The 18,715-nt window shown below is 54.6% G+C and overlaps 1 protein-coding gene across 3 annotated transcripts; it reads right to left on the reverse strand.

Moving 5' to 3' along the window:
- Positions 1-2,057: 2,057 nt before the first annotated feature.
- GSDMA (gasdermin A) lies at positions 2,058-17,597 on the reverse strand. Of its 3 annotated transcripts, XM_002719347.6 has the most exons (13): positions 17,331-17,595; positions 15,531-15,645; positions 14,016-14,234; positions 13,651-13,831; positions 10,912-11,077; positions 9,436-9,532; positions 8,922-8,969; positions 8,530-8,553; positions 8,005-8,025; positions 7,270-7,424; positions 6,767-6,881; positions 4,711-4,784; positions 2,058-4,215 (listed from the first exon to the last, which is right to left on the reverse strand). In XM_002719347.6, the coding sequence occupies exons 3-13, from the start codon at positions 14,227-14,229 to the stop codon at positions 3,973-3,975; spliced, it is 1,338 nt and encodes a 445-aa protein (XP_002719393.1). In that variant the 5' UTR covers positions 14,230-14,234; positions 15,531-15,645; positions 17,331-17,595; the 3' UTR covers positions 2,058-3,972. The 3 variants fall into 3 exon arrangements, with proteins under 3 accessions (XP_002719393.1, XP_008269648.1, XP_017204679.1); XM_008271426.5 differs by lacking the exon at positions 8,530-8,553 and having other exon boundaries at positions 17,331-17,597; XM_017349190.4 differs by lacking the exon at positions 8,005-8,025 and having other exon boundaries at positions 17,331-17,597.
- Between the last annotated feature and the right edge of the window lie 1,118 nt (positions 17,598-18,715).

Here is an 18,715-nt window from a genome sequence, read left to right on the forward strand (position 1 = left end):
GTTTCAGTTCAGCCAGAAAATCTCCAGGCTGGGAGCGGGGAGGGTGCTTCCGGAGACTCATTGGAGTTTAATGAAAGATAGGGGTCCACTTGTGTGCTGCCCAGGACCAGCACAGGATGAGTCTGGGGCGGCGTTTTGTCTAGCGGCTAACCCCGCACCCCACATGGCAGAGCCTGGGTGGAGTCCCGGTCTGCACTTCCAGCCCCCTACTGCTGCACACCCTGGGAGGCAGCAGGTCATAGCTCAGGTAGCTGGGCCCTGACACCCACGGGAGGATGTGGAATGAGTTCGTGGCTCTGCGCTCTGCCTGGACCAGCCTGGGCTGTTGGGGATGCTTGAGAGATGAACCAGCCAGATGCAGGTTTTGTCCATCTGACTCTCTGCCTCTCAAATAAAAATAAAATTTTTGTTTGTTTGTTTTGTTTCTTAATCACTTTAAACAAGCAAGCAGACTAACAAAACTCCCTCCCTCTCTTTTTTTTTTTTTTTTTTGACAGGCAGAGTGGACAGTGAGAGAGAGAGACAGAGAGAAAGGTCTTCCTTTGCCGTTGGTTCACCCTCCAATGGCCGCCACGGCCGGCGCGCTGCGGCCGGCGCACCGCGCTGAACCGATGGCAGGAGCCAGGAGCCTGGTGCTTTTCCTGGTCTCCCATGGGGTGCAGGGCCCAAGCACCTGGGCCATCCTCCACTGCACTCCCTGGCCACAGCAGAGAGCTGGCCTGGAAGAGGGGCAACCGGGACAGAATCCGGCGCCCCGACCGGGACTAGAACCCTGTGTGCCAGCGCCGCTAGGCGGAGGATTAGCCTAGTGAGCCGCGGCGCCGGCCCCTCCCTCTCTTGAAAGGTTAATCTGTTCCAAGAATGGAATTCCTGGGTTTTGGGGCTTGGACAGATCTTACACAGGATGCTAGCCCTATAGTGGGGACTATGTTCTGGCCATATCCATTTTATACTTGTAAAGTGTGTCTGCATAGCCCTTTTCATACTATAGCAGTCAATAGTTCCTTGCCTTCGGCAGCCATTTGTTAGATGGAAAACCGCGTGCTGCAGTTTTCTGGAACATTCCCCAGCCCTCACCGTCCTCTCACCCCCAGGGCTGGGGGATGGGTAACAGCACTTTTACATCATCAGTGAAATAAACTCCTTGAAGATCTTCTTCATAACACGGTGTCTGTGGTTGACGGTGGACGCGGATGAAATGCACACGGGAGAAAACAGAGGCGCTTTGTTGTTCCTCCCCACAATCAAAGGAGTTACCCTGCTGGATGGCTGGGATGTGAGCTCACCTCTCTATTAAGTTTGCTTCACTAAAGAAAAACAATCAAGTCAGCAGATAACCAGCCGGTGTGGCCACGAGCAATCCAGGGAGGCTGGATGGGGAGGATGACTTAGCACAAAGCTTTTGGCTTTGTGAGTCCGTGGTTAGTGAGCTGCCTAGCCTGGACTAGGGTGGCCAAGACCAGGGAGAGTCTGATTATTCATTTGAAAGGCAGAGTTACAGAGAGAGAGGGAAGGAGAGACAGAGAGAAACCGTCCACCCGCTGGTTCACTCCCCAAATGGCTGCAATGGCTGGGGCAGAGCTGGGGCTGGGCCAGGCCGAAGCCAGGAGCCAGGAGCTTCATCCAGTCTCCCACATGCGTGCAGGGGCCTAAGCACTTGGGCCATCTTCTGCTGCTTTCCCAGGCACATTAACAGAGAGAACTGGATCCGAAGTGGAGCAGCCAGGACTCGAACCAGTGCCCATATGGGATGCTGGTGTTGCAGGTGCCAGCTTAAACTGCTGTGCCACAGCGCTGGCCCCCAAATGCACAACTCAAGTGCTATACCAAATGCCCACTTCTAAAACTGCTTCCAAAGAGGTTAGTGGAAGATGTTTAAACCCAACTTTAGGCAGAAGAGGATGATGTAAAATCAGTATTTGATGAGATTGATATATATTAGAAGGCCCATACACCAAACCTATCTACTCTACTTCCCATAATCACTCTAAATTGAGGGCAGAAATAAAAAGTCCAAAGACATCACAGTTTACTTTTTTTAAAATATTTATTTGAAAGGCAGAGTGTGGGTGGAGGGGAGGAGAGACAGAGTTTCCATCTGCTGGTTCACTTCCCAGATGGCTGCAACAGCCAGGGCTGGGCCAGGCCAAAGCCAGGAGCCAGGAGCTTCTTGTGGGTCTCCCATGTGGGTGCAGGAGCCCAAGTACTTGGCCACCTTGTGCTGCTTTCTCAGGTGCACTAGCAGGGAGCTGGAAGGGAACTGGCACCCATGTGGGTGCTGACACTGTAGGCAGTGGCTTAACCTGCTGTGCCACAGCGCCGGCTCCTACACAGTTTACTTCTGAAAGTTTTGATCAGTCCTATTCTTGGGCCCCATTTTTTTAAAGACCCATCGACATTTTCTATTCACTTGAATCTTGTCTCATTTTTGTTTGGGGCTTGCATCACATACCTCTAGATCTTCCCTTTCCCCATTCCTTCCACCCAGGGCTAAGGACCCCAAATATTCTTCTTTGAAGAGAAGCTGCTCTGATGATCTCCCACATTCTGTGTACACGTATTTCTTTGAGTACTTTTCAGCTGGCTTGAGGACAACGCGGAGCTGTAATCATGTATAGGGGATGTATAGATAGACAAACAGCCATTATCATAATAACACAAATTAAATTATTTGAGAGACAGAGAAAGAGAGGGAGAGAGGGCAAGTGAGCAAGTATTCCAGTCCACTGGTTCACTCCCCAAATGCTTGCAAAGGCTAGGAGGCTAGCCAGGAACCAGGAATTCAAGTCTCCCGTGTGGGTGGCAGGGATTCAACTAACTGAGCTGTCATCCTCCCTGCCCCCCGGGGTGCACATTAGAAGGAAGCTGGAATCAGGAGCTGGAACTGGGAATCATACTGTGATGTCAGATGCAGCCATCCTAATGACTAGGGCAAAGAACCCCTCTCCTTATGATAAATTCTTTTTTTTAAAGATTTATTTATGTATTTGAAAGGCAGAGTTACAGAGAGGCAGAGGGAGAGGGAGATGCAGAGGGAAATGGAAATGGAGAGGGAGAGAGAGAGAGAGAAAGAGAGAGAGAGAGAGGTCTTCCATCCGCTAGTTCACTCCTCAGATGGCCACAAAGGCCAGAGCTATGCCAATCCGAAGCCAGGAGCCAGGAGCTTCTTCCAGGTCTCCCAGATGGATGCAGGGGTCCAAGCACTTGGGCCATCTTCTACTGCTTTCCCAGGCCATAGCAGAGAGCTGGATCAGAAGTGAAGCAGCTGCGATTCAAACTGGCACCCATATGGGATACAGGCACTGCAGGTGGCAGCTTTACCCACTATGCCCCAGTGGCAGTCCCAATAAATTCATTAAAGAAACACACCAAAATACGTTTCATACTAAGATTGACATAATATTTTCCATTAATTCCATAAAGCTTTTTTGGGAGGAAGAACAAGTGAGAATTAGGACAGGAGGTTATCTTTTCTTTTTCTTTCTTTCTTTCTTTCTTTTTTTAAATTTGGAAGGCAGAGTGACAGAGAAGGAAAGACAAAGAGGTGGAAAGACAGAGAGAGGGAGAGCTTCCATCTGCTGGTTCACTTCCCAAATGGCCAGAATAGCCAGGGTTGGACCAGGAACTCCATTCTGGTTGGTAGGGGCCCTAGTACTTGAGCAATCTTCTGCTGCTTTTCCAGGCATCTTAGCAGGGAGCTGGATTGGAAGCAGAGTAGCTGGGACTTGAATCGGCACTCTGATATGGGATGCTTTTGTTGAAATGACTCACAGTTTAAAAAGTCTAAGTGCTTCCACGTCTACAGGATTTCAGCATCAAAGGATGGGCTTAGTAGGTGTGGCGCTGCAGGGCACAATGTAGAAGTTGCTAATTGTGGGTGACCGGAAGCTATTTTAGTGATCTTCAGCCTGGTGGCGCAGCATACTGAGGTTGGGAAGGCATTAGGGAAGCCGGAAACAGAAGGCAGGCAAGTTAGGAGGCCTTGGTCAGCAGCTGAAGGAGGGAGAGGCCAGCGTACAGGGCACAGAGGTGGGGGAGGGTGTCTGGATCCCACATGTATTGGGGGCCCGACCTCTGCACTTCTAGGCCGCTCAGCCCCACAAGGGCCTCGGTGAGGGTCAGTTCCTCTTCCCCAAGGGAGGAAAGCAACTCGGGTCGCAGGGGGAAAACACCCTCTTTATCCTGCAGGAAGTTCTGTTCCATTGCGCTCTCCACCTGGCGGGAACCAAGACAGAGTGAATAGGGCAAACTAGAAAGCTCTTCTTTTCTCCGAACTCACAAGAATCACAAAAAAGGCTGCGCTCTTTGTAACCCCTACAATGCCTTGCAACTCCACCTGGGCCTTCTCGCGGCCTCTGTAGCGGCCAGCACCTTTGTTCCTAGCCCTGATGCACAGAGGAGGACCTCGAGACAGGCCCAGACGGTAAACGATTTACTCACACCGAGCAAAGTCAAGGTTTTCTGTCTCTTCTCCCAAGAGAAGCGCAGTAAACCCAGAGCCTTGCCCCGCAATTCTCTCTTCTACCTCTCCTTGGGATAGAACAAACAGGAAGTCAGGAGAGGAATGAGAAGTGGGCATGAGCGCCTCGGCCAAGACAGGGGCTCTTAGGGGTGCGTCTGTCCTTAGGCTAAATCTGCGCCTCCTCTTAGTCCTAGCTATTCCCTCCCGACTCTCCCCGGAAAAGGCCATGTTTTGCTTTTTCTTCTTACCAGCTTTAGCTGCACGGGTAGGATCTTTCTCTCCATGGACTTTACTAGCAGTTTCTGTTGGGCTTCGCTTAGCACTGGGGAAAAAAGTAGAGGCAAAGGTGTGAGTTGCTGGTGCCGAGGGGACTGCAGACTCCAAATGGGTGCATTTCTGGAATTCCAGCATTCAATTCATTCATTCATTCATTCCTGTTGTGTGCCTGCTCTGTCAGGCACCTTTTCTGGGTGTTAGCTAGCAACTGCACTCCCCCTTTAAGGAACTGACAAAGTGATTAGAGTAATTAGAGTCCAGGTGTCGGGGAGCCATCGATGGGAGTGTGCTTTGGTCTTGTCATCTGAGGAAGGGCAGGCTTCCTAAGGGAACAAAAATCTCAGTTTGTATCTGAGGGGTTGCCTAAGTGGGGTCGGTGCAGAGGCAACCAGAAAACATAGGGTCAAGATCAGAAGATGTTACTCTCTGAAACTAAAGTGAACACGTGTTAACATGGGTGTTGAGCTTAGCTCTATGCGGAAGGGTTAAATATGTGGCCAGTAAAATTAGGGTTATTTCCCACCTCTATTAGCAAGACTAGGCTGTCTCCTCAGGCCCTCAAACAGGCTCGGATGAATCCTTAGGAACGAAACTAAGTTTTTAAAATGTAGATAAAAGGGTGGGAGCTTGGCACAGTGGTTAGGCAGCTGCTTGGGACGCCTGAAGCCTGCAGCCCACATTGGAGGGCTGGCTCTGCTGCAGTTCCAGCTCCCTGCTAACGGGAAGGAGCAGGGAGTGCCGGCTCCAACTGTTGGGTCCCTGCCACCCACGTGGGAGATCCAGGCTAAGTTCTGGGTGCCTGGCTTCGGCCTGGCTCAGCGCTGGCTACTGCGGGCATTTTGGGAGTAAACCGATGGATGGAAGATCTTTCTCTCTCTCTCTTTCTTTCTTTCTTAGGCAGACTTAGACAGAGAGAGAGACAGAGAGAAAGGTCTTCCTTCCGTTGGTTCACCCCCCAAATGGCTGCTACGGCCGGCACACTGTGCCATTCCGAAGACAGGAGCCAGGTGCTTCCTCCTGGTCTCCCATGGGGTGCAGGACCCAAGGACCTGGGCCATCCTCCACTGCACTCCCGGGCCACAGCAGAGAGCTGGCCTGGAAGAGGGGCAACCGGGACAGAATCTGGCGCCCCAACCGGGACTAGAACCCGGGGTGCCGGCACCGCAGGCAGAGGATTAGCCTAGTGAGCCATGGCGCCGGCTGTCTCTCTTTCAAACAAAATTATTTTTAAAACTATAGATACGGGAGTGGGGGGTTGAGCTAGCAGTTAAGCTACGGTTAGTGTGTCCACATCCCACATCAGAGGACCTGGGCTCACTTCCTGGCTCCAGCTTCTGCTTCCAACTCCCTAATAATGTGGACCCTAGGAGGCAGCAGTGATGGCTCAAGGAGTTGGGTCCCCACCACCCATGTGGGAGACCTGGACTGAGATCCTGGCTCCGAGTTTCAGCCACCTTCCCAGGTGTTACAAGTATTTGGGGAGTGAACCAGAGGAAGGGAGCTATCCCTCTGTTTTTCAAATAAATAAATAACAATTAGGCCGGCGCCGTGGCTCAATAGGCTAATCCTCCACCTTGCGGCGCCGGCACACAGGGTTCTAGTCCCGGTTGGGGCGCCGGATTCTGTCCTGGTTGCCCCTCTTCCAGGCCAGCTCTCTGCTATGGCCAGGGAGTGCAGTGGAGGATGGCCCAGGTGCTTGGGCCCTGCACCCCATGGGAGACCAGGAAAAGCACCTGGATCCTGGCTCCTGCCATCGGATCAGCCCGGTGCGCCGGCTGCAGCGGCGGCCATTGGAGGGTGAACCAACGGCAAAAGGAAGACCTTTCTCTCTCTGTCTCTCTCTCACTGTCCACTCTGCCTGTCAAAAATTAAAAATAAATAAATAAATAAATAACAATTAAAAATATTATTGATATAGAGAACTTGACTGTGGCATGATTTGCCTGGCATTCCTTCATTTGGGAGTTCATTCCAATGATTCATTCCTGTCACTCACCAGGTCTGTAAGTGTAGATCTTCCCGCCTTACCTGTTAGGGCTCCAAGGAAATACAGGACAGCACCCATAGCCTCCTTTGAGAGTAGGACATCTTTTGGGAGTGCCTCTAGGGTCACTTCATGTCCCTTGTCTAGAGCCCCTTCAAGCTGTGGGAAAAGGCGGGTGACTATTGAGAATGACACTGTGCCAGAACCTAATAATCCCTGGACATGAGTGACCCCTGTCGTGTTTCCCTATCCCTTTTCCAAGGTACCAAGTCTTGAAAAGTACTGGGCTCTTGGTGCCCTGGCCTCTGGGTTTTAGACTTGGAAAGGGAATCTTCCTGCCTGTTCGCCCAGAGGGCCCTCTGGCCTGCTGCCTGCCCCCGTCCTTGTGAGGGAGCCCGTGCCCTGGGGGCATCGTCGCTGTTTACTCTTTCCCAGGGGACAAGGGTGACACTTGGCAAGCCTGGGGGAAGCTATCCCCTGCCCCCCCCCCCCCCCCCCCCGTCATACCCTCCACCCTCACCCCTCCCCGGCTTTCCTGAGGCCTCACCGTGAGCTCAAGGTCTTGCAGCTCCTTTTTCTTCCCTAGAAGTTTGCTGAGGGAGCTGAGCAGGGAGCTTTGCCCTCTTCGGCTCAGCTTCTCCACTTCGTGGGTCTCTCTTTGAACCTCTTCTTTCAGGGTCCTGAAGTCCTCGTGTGCCTCCCCTACGAGATGGTAAGTGTGGCCACGGCCGGCTGCCCTCCCTGCCAGCTGGCATCCTCCCTGTGGGGCTCCTCTGTGCCCTGCTCCCAGCTTGAGCCAAGGAGCGTGGTTATGAAGGTGTCCTCCAGCCCTGATGCGAGGGTTGGGGCGAGGAGGCAGGCCAGGCCCCCCAGGATCCTGGAACCCCACGTCAATCTTCCCTGCTACCCCAGGCCCCAGCGCGCGGTAGTACACCGTTAACTTCCTGTTCTCTGGTTCCAGCTGCAAGTGGGAAGGTCTAGTTCCCCTACAAGAGAATGACTAAGGCAGCTGAATGGAGGCCAGGATGGGGCTGTGCTGGAGGGAAGGGGGTCTATGTCTGGGTTGTGGGTAGCTCAGGGACAGCTGGAACTGTAGCCCGGCTCCCTAGGGGCCTGGCAACCCAGGGCTATGTCCAGCCTGCTTTGGAGACGGTGGGTGCCTGGACGTGGCTTCAATCCCCAGGACCTGGGACTCAGCCCCCGGCTTCCTCTCCCTCCACCCAAATCCTTCCCTTGCCATCTTCAAGCCAAAGCCTCGAGAGAAACTCAGAACATTCCTTACCAACATCAGATGCCTGGATGACTGAGAAAACAAGAAAAACAGAGCCGCGTTAAGGATGGAATCCTGCAGCATGGCAGCCATCCCCAGGGGAGGAGACACTAAGGAGGATGCCGAGTGCATCCTGCCTGTCTCCTGGGGGAGCCCGGCTATCTGGATTCTCCTGCTCCATCCTGGGAGCTACTGCGAGATGGAGACGGGCTCCAGGAGTGCGCTGGCACCGCGGTGACTCGGCAGCTCCCACCCCAGTCGCTGGGGAGCAGGGCAGCAGCTGTGCGTGGAACCCCCAGAGGTCTGCCAAGGCCTTGAGAACAAAGGTACGAGGCCTCAAACCAGCTGGGCTTCTTGTCCAAAAACCTCCCCCTTCCACGACTTCTTCCGAAGCCGCTGGAACTTCTGCCACATTTCGGGTACAGCAGTTGCTAAGACCAGCTCCGCCATCTTCCCTGTCAATCCCATGCAGAAGGGAAGAAAAAGTTTGGAGTTTCTGAGTCAAGAAAGCAGCATCGGATGAAAGGGAGCACTTACGTGTGAACTTCTCTTCTGGTTTTTCTAAAGACAGAGACAATGCACACCCGTCAGCATAAAACTCACTCTGCCTTTTTATCTCAGGCAGTTGTCAAGGGAGCTCTATCCGTGCTCGTTAGAAAACCCCATGGAGCCTCTGCCAGCTCTGCCACCCTTGCAATTTGGGAGCGCACTCTGCCTCCAAGCCTTACTCGGCTCTGGTCTCTGTACTTCTCTGTCCCTCTGGGGTAGGGTTTATATGCCTCTATCTTTCTGAAGGTTGGTGATAGATAGTCTTAGGGACTTGGGAAGCAAAAACAGGGCTCCTTGAGGGGTCCCAGTGTGCGCCTTTGGGGGCAGAGAATGCAGGGGCAGGGCAGGGATGCAGGGAGCTGGCCAGCACCTGAACTTACCTCCGGGAGGGAAGGTCTGCATGGTGTCGCTGCAGATGTGCGGGATGTCTGTGACGGGCAGGGGAGGGAGAGCAGGTGCACACTCAGCAGCCGTTCCACCCTTCCTTCTGCAACCCCAAGCCCGAGGGCTCTGTAGGAGCTGGACCTCGTCCCTGAAAGGCCTCATCCAATTCCTTGCTCCACCTCCATTGCAGGAAGTTGTAAATTCTCTCCTAGGATAGCAACTATTTCCTGCTTTGCATTCTAGCACTTATGCCTGTTTCCACCTTCCACTGGGGGCTTCAGAGAAGCTGTGCTTGTTCAGTTTTGCACCCACTCACCCAACTAACCATGGCTGCCTGGCACCAAGCAGATGCTCAGAACCCCCAACCTCTTCACCCATCATGAGCAGCCCCTGGGGCCAGGTTCCCAGCAGAATCCAGCACATTCCTCCATGCATTCCCTTCCATGGCCACCAGAGGGGGCCAGAATGCCTTGGGATTGGTGTGGGGAGAAGGTGCGGGTCTCTGCTCACCCCACTCATCTTTGCCGTTGACCATCAGCTGTCTCACTCGGAAGGCCAGGACACAGCCTTTGGGGATGGTTACAGCCTCCTTGTGGTTTACAGATCCCTAGGATTAGAGGGTGAAGGTTTGTGAATCGTAAGTATGAGAAATTGGGGGTCGGGGACAGGAGCAGGGCCAGGGCTGCGGGCCCCTGGGGAGTTAAGGAACACCTTCAGTGGTGTCTCTGGTCAGCTTTCTACCTGTCTGGACTCGGTGGGGGGGGGGTCAAAGCGCTTCCGCTCCTCTCCTGTGACATCCCTCCAACCATCTCTGTCTTCTTGGTTCAGTCGCTGGAAGGGACCTGGGTACACCTGCTCCTCTCACCTGCCTGTGTGGTGCTCTGACCCAGGCAGGCTCTGGTTCCTTCCTCTGCTTCTTCTCCTGTCCCATGCTCACCTCGTGCAGGAAGCCTCCATGACTTAACCCTTCTCCCAGCTCCAAATCCCAAACCATCCCTCGAATATCCATACTCAGTAGAGATAGGTGGGTGGAGCATTACTTATTCCCACTGAGTCTTCCAAGCCTGCGCTCTCTGGACTTCAGCCCCTGCATCTGCTCTGCTTCATGAGCCTGAGAGCTCTCTATGAGCAAGGACTTCCTGGGCCCCTGTTGCTTCCTTCTCCTCCCTTCCCTCGCTGCTCATCCCTTCTGGGATCCGTTCTCTCCATCTCGTTCCCCCTCTCTTGCTTTAACAGCGGGTACTTTCACTGCGTGCTCCTTTGGTTTGCTTCCATGGTGTGCACATCTCCCTGATCCCAGAAAACCCATCTCTGCGATCTTGCGACTCTCTCAAGTTACCATCCTATTCTTTCCTTCACTTCATTGGCAAATATCTCAAAGAACCTGCTCGTCCCCTCTGTCTACTTCCTCACTGTCCACTCCTGGCTTCTTCACTCATTTGGCTTCTATTTCCAAGGCCTTCTCTTGAGATGGAGAGCACCGCGAGCGCAAACCCGTGAGTGTGGGTTTCCCCTTCCCCGATGTGTCCCTGTGGCATTGGGCTCAGAGGTTGGCCCCCACTGCATGCCACTGATCAGACAGCGTGGCTGACTCCAGCCAGCTTGGGTTTGGGTCTTGAAGAGCAGGGAGAAGGAAAGTCCTTTTCAATATCCTGGGTGGGGCACAGACCAGGCAAAATTCATGAGACCTCTGAGAAGAAGTTGTGTGTGCATGACTGTGTGAGCATGTGTGTGTGACAGCATGCATGTGTGTGATTGTGTAAGCATGCATGCATGCATGTGACTGAGCATACATGTGTGTGACTGTGTGAGCATGTGTGTGTGACCGCATGCATGTGTGTGACTGTGTGAGCATGTGAGTGTGGCCATTGCGTGACTGAGTATATGTGTGTGTGACTGTGAGCATGCCTGTGTGTGAGTATGTGTGTGTGTGACTGTGTGAACGTGTGTGTGAGAGAGAGTGCAGACCCTGAGTTTGGACCAAACCTGGAGCCCCAGTGGGGCGAAGAAGGGGAGGGAGAAGCAGCCCTCTGCCTTGCCGGCTCTCTCCAGAGTGACCTCCTGCACAGTCTCCACCACCTCCATCACCACGTATAGGTTCTCCCCCCGCTCACGCATCTCCTTCAGGAACGGGTGATCTGCTGCCAGCTTCCTGCGGTGGGGGAAACAGAGGGGAGCGCTCGGAGCTTCTCCCCACACGGCCGTGCCTTCTTCTCTTCTGTGCTGTGGTGTTGGGGAAGGAGCGGGGGCTCTGGGGTAAGACTGGGGCTGAGACCCAGAGCTGCTGCTGACCGGTAGGGCGGCTTGTCCGAGTCGGAGTTGCCTCATCTAGAAAATGAGTGTACTGACACGAGCCGCCACGGTTGTCGAGATAAACTGCCATCGTCTGGCGCGGTGCCTGCCCAAACAGGGCCTCCTGTGCACCTCTCTCTATCTCGTCTGCAATTTGTTCTCTCCACCTCTTTCCTCCTCTCTTGCCATGAACGCTGGTTCCTCCTCACTACTTGCTTCTTCTCCCTGCCCCCACGATATGCACATCTCCCGGATCCTGGAAAAGTCATTTCTTTGGTCTTACTACTCCCTCAAGTTACCACCCTCGGTTTTCCTTCACTTCATTGGCAAGTATCTCAAAAAACATGCCCATCCCCACTGTCTACTTCCTCACCGCCCACTCCTAGATTTCCACTCCTCAGTGGACACCACAGTGCCTCCTTCCCGTCACACCTGCCCCTGGGCAGCACTGATCCTGCTGTCCAAAACCCCATGGCACACTGCCTTCCGTTGGCTTCCAGTCGCACTGTAGGATCCTGGTTCCTCTCCTGGCTGTCTGGTTCTAAGTTTTATCCATTCTGTCTGCATCCATTTTCCGCTTGACCCGGCTTTGCTAAAATGTGATGTTCTCCAAGATTCTGTTCCCTCCCCTGTGCTCTCTGAATTCCGTGCAACAGTTCCCGCTTCCTGGAGTTTCAGTCTTTGTGTTGCCGACCGCCACGTGAGTGTGTTCGCCTTGACTGCTCTTCCCAGCACCTGTCAAACATCCTCAGGGCAGTGACAGACTCGGAGTACCCAGAAGGGACCCCCAATCCTCCTGTCCAGTGCCCTTCTCGCTCTGTCTTCCTGTTACCTGTCATGTCACCGTGCTTGTCCTGCGGTGTCACACCTGGGTCACCTCTCAGCGTCAGCGTGGCCAGAGCCTCTGCCTACCCCTGCACTCAGGTCTGAGTCCGGGCCACGCTGCTGCCTTTCACGGCAGGCCCTGCCTCAGTTCCCCGTCTTTGGTCTGACTGCTTTCTCCCTGGGTTACATCTCTGACGAACAGTGGAACAGTGCTCCGACTGCCTGCTTCAAACCCCGTCCCTATCTGAAAGGCTTCCTCCACGTGGCCAGATTAGTCAGGAGATGCATCAGAGCATTGTCAGGTCTCTCTGGTGCCCACAGAATACAGGATCTCAACCACCTTAATCTGGCACCTGGCTCTTCTGTGGTCCACTCCAGGTTGCATCTCCCACCTTTTGCACTCGTGTCTCTTCTGCTCCTGCCAACGTGGCTATTCATGGTCCCTTATTGATTTTTTTAATTTTAAAAAATTTATTTGAAAGGCAGAGGGGAAGAGATTCAGACAGAGACAAATAGAGATCCTCCATCTGCTGTTCACTACCCAAATGCCTGCAACAGTTGGGCTAGGCCAGGACAAAACCAAGAAACCAGAACTCCATCCAGGTCTCCCACATGGGTGGCAGGGACACACGGACTTGAGCCATCACCTGCTGCCTCCCAGGATGCACAGTAACAGGAAGTTGGCATCAGGAGCAGAGCTGGGACTCAAATCCAAGCCCTCCAACATGGGATGTGGTTGTCCCAAGTGGTGGCTTAATTGTTGCACCAAATGCCCATCCCCTGTCCTCCCTGGGCCCCTCACCCCCATTCGTTTTGAGAGTTCTCAATTCTGAGCCTCTGTAACGTCCTTCTACCAGTCCTGCATGTCTGATTTCTACTGCCCTTTCAAGGCCTGGGTCACGGCCACCACCTCTGTGAGTTCTTTCCTTGTTTTCCCAGCCAGAAGTCCCTCGGATCTGCCCCAAGACTCAGATCCCTTACGACTTCATGCCTTGGGTCATGTTCACATTTGTGCATTTTTTCACTCCTAGATTACAAGCAGATAAGAATGTTCTAGATGCCCCCCAGCATGCCCTAGGGTGCTTTGCACGCCATGAAGCTCTTTTGTGTTTTCTGATGGCTTCTGGAACACCTCAGCCCTTCCTTCTTTCAACCACTACTTAACTATGTAAAAGCCAGTTCCCCTGTCAGGCCAAACATCTGAAGCACCGGGCATCACCACTGCATCTGCCACACCCCTGGTGCTCCTGGGACGGGCGTGCCAGGTGTGTGTGTCATGCTGGGTAGCAAGCCTCACTTATGGGAGCAGACGCGGCGGCGCTCAGCTGCGGTGGGGAGCAGTCCCGACCACCTCCACCTTTCTAGGAAAGTTCATAGATTTAACGTTGGAAGGTGCCAAAGCGGTGATCCTTGGACCCCGTCATTTTGCAGGAAAGAAAACTGAGCTCTAAAGAGAAAACTTTTCCAAAGACCCAGCGGGGATCCACAGACATTCTAGAAGGCTCCCCACAGGTGACTGGATTGGCACCTGCCAGCGTGAGGGCCCCACCCTTCTATGCCCTGCCCTGCCCCGCTCCGTCCGGCAGCCCCCAGCCTGCTGCCTCTCACCTCTCCTCATGCAAGGTCTCCAGGGCCTTGGGAGCCACACTGAGCGTCTGGACCTCCAGAGTGCTGTTCCGGGACAGCCCTGCGGTCCCCGTCACCTTCACCGTCTTTGGCACATCCACCTCTCCCTCCACTCGAGCGTCTAGCATATTCTTAAAGCCGAAGTTTCCAGAGTCTGTTGGATCTACAGGAGGGAGAAGACAAAACGGGTTGGGCTGAGAGGCACCCCTTGTCCCTCCTGATGCTTGAGCTCCCCGTGGGAGCCCTGGGCTTGAGGACATCAAGCACATCTGGGCAGAGGGGCCTCGGGGGACAGGAGGCCCTGTCCTCGGGACCCCTCGGAGGCCAGCCGCAGGCCCCAGGCTCACCCGAGGGGGCGCTGCCAGGCTCCAGCAGGTCCAGGAGGGTGTAGTCCGTGCGGACGTATCGGGCGCCCCAGAAGAGCGTGCTCTTTCTCTTCCTCAGCACCAGGCAGAAGGGGTGGAAGCGCTTGAAGTCGATGAGGCTGTCAAGGGCTGTCAGGTCCCCGTGAGGGTTCAGCTGTCTGGCCAGGGCCCGCGTGACGTTTTCAAACATGGTCATCGCCTCTGGGAGGGAGAGGCAGGGGAGATGGGAGAGGTCACGATGGCTTCCAGGGGACCAGGACTCGGGGCCCTAACGGAGCCCTTCGAGATGCCTGGGTCCCTAGACCTCAGGGCTGGAAGGAGCCCAAGGAGCCGTCTTTTTGTGGAGGGAGGGAGCTGGGGCTCAAGAGCGCACAGCGGTGACTGGGAAGCCAGACCGCCCCTTTCTTTGTCAAGGGGATGAAGAGTGTTCTCTCCACGCTCTCGTTCTCTTCACAGACTGGAACATTTTACCAGCGATGGAAGGGCAGCTTCCTCTCCCATCAGAGAACAGCCATGGGGAAGGGAAGCTGCTGCTCCTGGGGCCGAGGGCCTGGGTGGGCAGAGCTGGGCACCTGCCCCAGTCATCCCTTCCCGGGGCGCAGGTGCAGCCCGCTGCAGTGCCCTGTCCCTCCTTGTGCCCGCCTCCCGGCTCCTGGGCGAGAGGAGACCACTTCCCTGCAGCTGGTACCCCAACAGTCAAGCAGTCTGATGCTGCTTGCTTTTGCCCCCTCTGCTTCCCAAACCTCTTCCCCCATCTGCAGAGTCCCTATTCACCCTTCCAGGCTCAACTTGGGTCACCTCCTCCAGACCCCTTCCCACATTCCTTTAAGCAGCTGCTGACTCCGCCCGTGTTCCCAGACCACTTTGCACATCCCCTTCTGAAACACCTGCCACTTCCTGTGATCCGTTCACCCGCCCTTCTCACCCACTTGACAGTGACCTCCCTGAAATTGGACCTGGGTCTCAGTCACGTCTGGCATCAGGGCTGGAGCTTGGCGTATGTGTGTGGAAATAACAAGCCAGTGGGTGATTGTGGCCCTGGGGTGAGAGGCCCCAGAAGTGTGGGGGCTAGCACAGCCCGAAGTTTGCCACCGTAGCTCTCCATCTTTGAAGTGCGAGTCCAGGTGCCCTGGCTGGGTGGCCAAGTGGCACACCCAAATTATATCCCTGTGGGTGGCAGAGGACACACCAGCTGTCCTGGACGTGCCTCACCTTTCCTGTGGATGCCTCCCAGAGGTGGAGGAGTGGGAGGCACAGGCGCACACGCAGGGAGCCATTCTGCCAGTTCCCAGTGCCTGCCTCAGTCTTCATCCCCGGGAGGGCCAGCCTCCTGGACCAGTCGGTACTGGGAAGGACTTGGGTGCCTGCAGTCTTCTCCTCCCCAGAGGGGGCTCACAGGGACCCTGCCCCCTGCTCTCCCTGATGCCAATCTCCTCTGTGCCCTTCTGGTCCCGCCCATCTCCCTGTGTCCCCGGAACAGCCCCTGCCCCTTCTTACCGGGAGAGATGCTGGGTCCGTCCGTCCGCTGGGCGTGGGGAGAGGGCTCAGGTCTCCCTTGGTCTGTAGGTTGAACGAATGACTGTCGCCTGCCTGGGCGGGCTGCTTTATGCCTCTGTGGAGGCAGGGATGGAGGTTTCTAAGGACCCACCCCCGGCCTGGTCCGTTTCCGGGAGAACAGCATCAACCTGTTCCACGTGTGCCCTGCCCCAGGCCCTGGGCCCTGGCCTCCTGAGGGCTGAGGGGGTGGGTGGGAAGCTGCCAGGCAGGTGCCAGCGTGGGTGTGGGCAGCTGGGGCTGTGAGAGAGGTGGCAACTCAAGGCAGGCTTGTAGACACCATGGAGTGGGGAGCTGCAGAGAGAGGCAGTGGGAGGTGTGTGTGCAAGTGTGAGTGTGTGCTGTGTGCGAGCGTGTGAGTGATGAGGGAAGGCATCTCAGCTGTGTCATTGTCATCTGAAGACTCCTGATGAGGCCTTGCGGGTGCAAGTGTGATACGGGGGTAAGAAGTCCTGTGTTGTCCAGAGTCCAGCCAGAGCTGGCCTTTCGAAATCTGCCTTCCACTTTTCTGCTCAGGATGCGTATTGGCACCTCCCTCCCTTTGTTTTAGCTCAGGGACAGATCCTGGGTGCCCCTAGACACATGAGTCTGAGAGGGCAGAGGTGGGGCGAGACCAGTGCTTTTCTGTTGCTTGGTGTTCTGTGCACTGCCTCCCACGGGACAGTGTGTACCATACATACACAGAGCAGGGCGTGGGGCACGGTGAGACACCTGCACCTTATTTCGGAGTGCTTGGTTCGAGTCCCCACCAATTCCCCTGCTTGCTTCCAATCCAACTCCCTGCTGATGCGCCTGGGAGGTAGTGGGTGATGCCCAAGGGCTTAGGTTCCTGCCACCCACATGGGAGATCCAGATGAAGTTCTTAGCTCCTGGCTTCTGTCTGACCCAGCTCTGCCTGTTTGGGGCATTTGGGGAGCTAATCAGCAGATAAAGATCTCTCTCTTTCTCCTCTCTCTGTCACTCTGCCTTTAAAATAAACAAATTTTGATAAAACAAAACAAAGCAAAGCAAACCCTGGCGGCTGCCTCCCTGGTCCCCACCCCTGGCCGTTTTGCTCATCTCCTTTCCAGTCAGGCCCTCCTTGTGTTGATCTCACACTCCTCCCTCTTCCGGCAGGCAGTCTATTAGCACAGTCAAGGTCCCTCTGCCTTGGGGGAGGCAGAGGCGGCCGGGGTGTGGGGAGGCTGTCAGGCTCATTTGGTCGCTGCCTGTGATGCACAGGGATGCAGACAGGTGTTGTGTTCCTTCATCTGTAGTGCTGGTTCTCCTGGTTCTTCCCGCACTTCTCTTTCTTCCTCTCCATCGCACAGAATCAGTGTGTTGATTTGACACCGGCAAACCAGCTGCAAGGCCCCGGGCTGCGCCATCTCCGTCCTTTCATCAGCTCCAGGGAGGGCGGTCAGCACCTGCCCCATCATCAGTCCACCCTGCCTTGGTGCCTTGGTCACACTTTTGTGACTTTCATTCTTTTAGATTCATTTATTTGAAAGACACACATACACACACAGATCATCCATCTGCTGGTTCATTCCCCAAGTGGACACAACAGCCAGGACTGGGCCAGGCTGAAGTCAGGGACCAAGAGCTTCATCCAGGTCTCTCTCGTGGGTGGCAGGGGCCCAGGCATTTGGGCCATCTTCTCTTGCTTTCCCAGGTGCATGAGTAGGGAGCTAGATTGGAAATGGAGCAGCCAGGACATGAACCAGTGCCCGTGAGATGCAGGCGTCACAGGCAGTGGCTTACCTTGCTGTGCCGCAACGCTGGTCCCTGGGAGTTTCTTCCTAGAGTCTGCCCTCCTCCCGTTGGCAGTAGGCCAGTTCTCTGGTCTAGCTCATCCTCCCAGGATCCAGAGAGGAGTGGTCTCACAAAGTCACGCACATATCTGCTCTCCTTGAGGACCCCAAAACGTCTGTCTAGCCGGCTCACCCTCCTCTGACCCACGGGTCCTGTTCCTTTCGTTTCTCTTGTTCCTTCATCCACTGTGACCCCGGAGCACTCCACCAGCCCTCCCTCAGTCTCCTTTCCTGCCCCCTTCCTGCCTTCCCCCTCCTGCTCCATTTACACTAACTGCCTAATGGTGCTCCAAGCAGGGGGCTTTGAGAGTTTCAAAGCCGCAAGAAGACATGGCTTGTGGAGCCAGCTTGTGGGGTGGAGGGCTTGTGCTTTTGTAACAACAACACCCATATTCAGGCCTGTTCCTTGCTCCTCCCTCCCATCCCAGAAGCCCTGTCTTTTTTTTTTTTTTTTTTTAACTGCCTATACCTGTGGTCTTATGGATGGACCAGAGTCCCTTTAGTATCCAGTCTCTGCTTCAGTGTCCTGGTATATGGTCATGATAATGTGGAATAGAATTTACACTGCACTGGAAGGCATTTAAGTTTGACTAACACGTAAGAACTCCCTAGCTCAATTAAAGGAACTGAATGTTGAAAGAGGAGGGTGGGTGCGTGGTACTTAGGCAAGGTGGCAGGCTTTGCTCTCTGTCTCCCTCTGGTGGTCACTCGGGGTAGGTGTGAGGGTGCTGGCGCGAGGAGACCAGAAACGAGAATTCAGCTGGGGAGGACGCCTAACTACTTGCTCTCTGGGAAACTCAATGTCTCTCCGTCACACAGAGTGCACTGCAGGCAATAGCTGTTGGGACAGTGCACTATTTTCTTACTCATCTTTTTAAAGATTTATTTATTTATTTATTTATTTGGAAGTCAGAGATACAGAGAGAGGGAGAGACAAATCTTCCATCCTCTGGTTCACCCTCAAGTTGGCTGTAACTGCTGAGGCTGGGCCAGACCAAAGCCAGGAGCCAGACGCTTCATCTGGGTCTCCCATGTGGCAGGGGCCAAGCACTTGGGCCATCCTCTGCTGCCTCCCCAGGCACATTATCAGGGAGCGGGATCAGAAGTGCAATAGCTGGGACTCGAACAAGTGCCCATGAGGGATACCGGCACTGCAGGTGGAGGCTTAACCCGCTACGCCATAGTGCTGGCCCTATGAGCTAAACTTTCGTAAATTATCCTTTCTAAACAGAGTAAAATGCTCAGTCTTTTCTTATCCTCTAAAAATCTTTGAGGGGCCAGTGCTGTGGTGCAGCAGGTTAAAACCCCGGCCTGAAGTGCCCGCATCCCATATGG

Source organism: Oryctolagus cuniculus, chromosome 17, assembly GCF_051225735.1.
Source record: "Oryctolagus cuniculus isolate XC-2025 breed Fujian yellow rabbit chromosome 17, ASM5122573v1, whole genome shotgun sequence".
Classification (NCBI taxonomy): Eukaryota; Metazoa; Chordata; class Mammalia; order Lagomorpha; family Leporidae; genus Oryctolagus; species Oryctolagus cuniculus.